The sequence below is a fragment of the Notamacropus eugenii genome, chromosome 1 (assembly GCF_028372415.1).
Source record: "Notamacropus eugenii isolate mMacEug1 chromosome 1, mMacEug1.pri_v2, whole genome shotgun sequence".
Classification (NCBI taxonomy): Eukaryota; Metazoa; Chordata; class Mammalia; order Diprotodontia; family Macropodidae; genus Notamacropus; species Notamacropus eugenii.
In genome coordinates this window covers 441392201-441396132 of record NC_092872.1, presented here as the reverse complement: position 1 = coordinate 441396132, position 3932 = coordinate 441392201, and the positions used below count along the sequence as shown (strand labels likewise).

The following is a 3932-nucleotide window of genomic DNA, read 5'->3' as shown; positions in this document are numbered from 1 at the left end:
GACTGGAGATGACTAGGATGCACTGGGAGACCTTGGGTCCTTTAGGCCAAGGTCTTTGCAGGTACTCACTTAGGGTGAGGCAACACCCATTCATTGAATAGGCCTGTTTAAGAAGTAGCCAGGGCATAGCCCCTTTAATGAGGCCAAGAAAAAGAAAGAGATCAGGCTGGGAGGGAAAAAGCAACAGTTACTGTTGATAATCACTCTAAAGTTTAGAAGGGTCTAGAGGAGCTCTTAGGCAGGGGCTCACTGGTGTCCCAGCTTCAGAGTGCAGTAGGTTTAAGGTTTCGGGAGAGAAGAGGAGAGGACAGGACAGGACAGAGGAGAGAGGAGAGGAGAGGGGAGGGGAAAGGAAGGGAGGAGAGGGGAGAGGAAAGGAGCCAGTAAAACCCAAGTCAACTGGGTATCTTTTGACCATCCAAAAAAATGGGGACCCAGCTAACTGGGTAGCTCAACTCCTCTCTTTTATAATAAAGACAAACTGAAAGAAGAACTAATTAAAAAAGAAATATTGATTCCCAGGACTTATTCCCCTCAATGGTTACATTTTTACCAATTAGTGAAAATTTAGGAAAGTTCTTCCATCAAAATGTATGTGGATAAGGCTTTATTCCTCAGTACTGCCACTCTAAGCCCAAGGAGAACCTTCTTTCCCTGAATGAGTTTCTCAGGATACTTTTTTCTGAAGTTCCTCAAAAATTGACCGTATAGTCCAGGTAGCTTTCACTATTGCCTTTGTCTGGTTATTATTGTGGGTCACTTCCTTTGGCTTTGCTGAGGCCTTATTCCAAAGCTTGGGCTTCATTTAACTTGGAATGATAAGGGTAATACCTATATCCCATTCTGTGGGAATAACTTTTGTATAACTTGGTTAACCTTTTTTACTAAAGATGGACCAAAATGCCAGATTGTGTGATCCCTAACAAGAAGTTTTTGAGGAATGTCCCTAGGGTTAATATATCTACAGTGGTAAAAGAAAGCTATGTCTGGGGAAACATGAAATTGAGGACCAAAGCTTCTAAGTACCCTGTGGACAGAAATTTGAATAACATTGAAGGGAGAGACCATCATTTTCTTTGGCTTATGCTTCCAAGGTTGGTAGGCTTCTCTGTACACATGCTGCAAGATGTCCACTCCAGGGTGAACTCTCCATGATGAAATGTTATATTTGGAATTGGAAGTAAAAATGGAAGTTGGAAAGACAAAATTTTCAAACAGGAAGGTCCCATTATGTTGACCTCTTGCTTTTACTGTTCTCATCATGGTGGTCCAGTTGGAAAAGCCAACAGGCAGCAAGATTTCATCAATGTCATTCAGCAACACAAACTTACTCCTTGGCATGTTTCGGTAGAGGCAGTCATTGAGGGCAGTCAGCTGTCCATGATAACCAATGTCTCCTTTCCCTTTAGAAAAATGCGAGGCAGGTGAAACATTGAGGTAGGACGTTATAGGCCAGGGAATTGTTTGTACTGTTCCTTCATCAATGTAATATGCCAGGACTTTTTCCATCAGTTGGCTACAGTTGGTTTTATAGATCATGACTGTCTGAACCCCAAGAATTTTATACATCTCAATGCTTTGTATAAACTGTAAAACATTATTATAATTTCCAAACAGAGGGGAGATGCACACAGTGAATTCAGAAGATGGGTTCCAAGTTTCTCGGTTTCTTATTTCAAACCATGGCATCTGGTTGATGTTTCCTTGCTTGGCCCAGTGAATTGACACATACTGGGCATTACAGTTCTGAGGAAGTTCACAAAGCAGATTAGCAGCACCATAAGGGTACCCAAACCTATCCTTGAGAACATCTATCCCTGCTCTGATAATAGAAATATTTCCAGAGGATTGGCAGCAGAACCAGCAGTAAAGCTCTTTTACATCTTTGTGATGAATGATGCTGATCACTCGGGTGAGGTTTATAAACCTTCGATCAAAATAAGGTGCAATAATAAGAGTTTTGGTATTTTCTAATGGGGTAATTGTTCCTCTGGCAATCTGCCCTCTGCACATAGCCAAAGATAACTTTATTCTTCTTAATTCATTCTCCATTGTCTTCAACCAATACAGTGATACCAACCACAAGATCAAAGTGAAAACTGTAACCACAAAAAAAGTCCTTAGAAAATAAATGTTTGGCATTTTGCCTTCAAAGATTGGTATATTTCACTGCATTTGGTGCCTGAAGGTAACAAAATATAGATGGAAGTATATTTTTGCTGAATGGTATGAATCTTTGATTTAGATGCCATTCCCTTCATCTCTCTTCCCCACTCCTGCCTTTATCATACCTTTCCTCCCCACTGATAATATTCCTGAAACTACATGGAAATATAAGAGTAGCTGAGCTCTTTGTTTACATCACTAATCATCACTAATGGAAGCAACAAATTATAACCCTCCTCTTTAAAAAAAAAAGCAGTCTTCAAGTTTGCTAGATAGGAATCTACCAGAGTTATCCAGATCACCCCCCAGGTGGCTGCTGTTGTTGCTCATGTGCCTATTGTTTCTGTCCCTAGGACTCCCATATAATACATTTCTGGGAGTTAATCACAGAATTGTAGAATCCTGGAACTGGAAGAGATCACAAAGATCATCTAATCCAATCTAATTTAATCCACATGAAGCAGAAATCCCACCTATTACATCCTTGACATCATCCTTTCTCTATACCTGTGTCCCATTCTTCATCTTGTATCATATAGCATCCCTGCGTATCTGCTGGTGCTGCTTCTTTCTGCCTTGGATCCCACAGTCTCATGGCCCATAATCCTTGTCTCTGCTTTCCTCCTGTATTTCTTTACATATTACATGTCTAGTAGCAACCCAGGTCACTCCCTGTATTCTATGTTCCTCCCTAAAACTCATGTCTAAATTTATGGCCTGTGACTCATGTTCCTACTTAATCCCACATCATTGCTTGTATTCTTTGTCTCCACCTGTATCCTGTGTCCTTGACTATCCTAAAAAGAAAATGACTTGTGTTTTTGGGCTCCAGGACTGAGGATAGGTTTGGGTCCTTAACCTGGAGTTTAGGATTAGAACTGTGTCGTTGCCTATGCCCAATGTCTCTACCTGTTTTCTGTATCTCTTCTTGTATTCCCCTTCCCCTCTTAACTTGTCTTCTGTGTATCTGCATCTGTTCTGTGTCTATTCCTCTGCTCCAAAAACCTGCCACTGTCCTATGTTTCTGCCTGTGCTCTGTGTCTCTGCGTATGAAAAGAACCTCTGATTGTGTTCATATCTCTCTGACTTTCTTACATCTCCCATCAACCCCTCCCTCTCTGGCCACTGACTTCCTTGGGCCAAGCCCTGCTGATAATTTAATTGTTCAATGTCCTCTCTGTTCTGCTCTGGGACCTAGCTGCCCAAGCACCTGAGATGGAATGCCCCTCACCTCTCCATCGCTGAGATCAGAACTTCTCCAGGCCTCTCTCTGGATCCAATGTTGACTGTTGCCAGGCAACTATGGGGAAATGGGCCCTCTAGGATCAAGCTTCTCTCAATGCCCTTCAAGAAGGTTCTCTCTAGGACCCAGCTGCTCTCAGTACCCTCTGCATAAAGGCCTCATTCTAGGTCAAAAGGAAATGACTACTTTGTTCTGGGACTGAGATTCAGGGCTCCAGGACTGAAAATAATGTCTTTAATCTGGAATTTAGAGGTGAATTTAATAATTAGGGATTGGAGAACCAACTTCCAGGATGGATTGAGTTTCACTTAATTTTTTTTGTTTGTTTTTTTCTTTTAATCAATTTATTCATTTTTAGTTTTCAACCTTTATTTCCACATTATTTCGAGTTCCAAATTTTCTCCCCATCTCTCCCCTCTCCCCATCCCAAAACACTGTGCATTCTGATTACCCCTTGCCCCAATCTGCCCTCCCTTTTATCACACCCCTCCCTTCCCTTATCCCCATCTTCTCTCTTTTCTTG

At 41.7% G+C, this 3932-nt stretch overlaps 1 protein-coding gene across 1 annotated transcript; it reads right to left on the bottom strand.

The window, feature by feature from the left end:
• Window positions 1-590: 590 nt before the first annotated feature.
• LOC140519073 (uncharacterized) lies at window positions 591-3453 on the bottom strand. Its single transcript, XM_072631766.1, has 2 exons — window positions 3398-3453; window positions 591-2099 (listed from the first exon to the last, which is right to left on the bottom strand). The coding sequence occupies exon 2, from the start codon at window positions 2050-2052 to the stop codon at window positions 832-834; it is 1221 nt and encodes a 406-aa protein (XP_072487867.1). The 5' UTR covers window positions 2053-2099; window positions 3398-3453; the 3' UTR covers window positions 591-831.
• Between the last annotated feature and the right edge of the window lie 479 nt (window positions 3454-3932).

What these genes read in the sequence shown, in the direction of transcription:
- LOC140519073 (XM_072631766.1), bottom strand. Translation starts at nt 2,052, where the DNA reads ATGGAGAATGAATTAAGAAGAATAAAGTTATCTTTGGCTATGTGCAGA.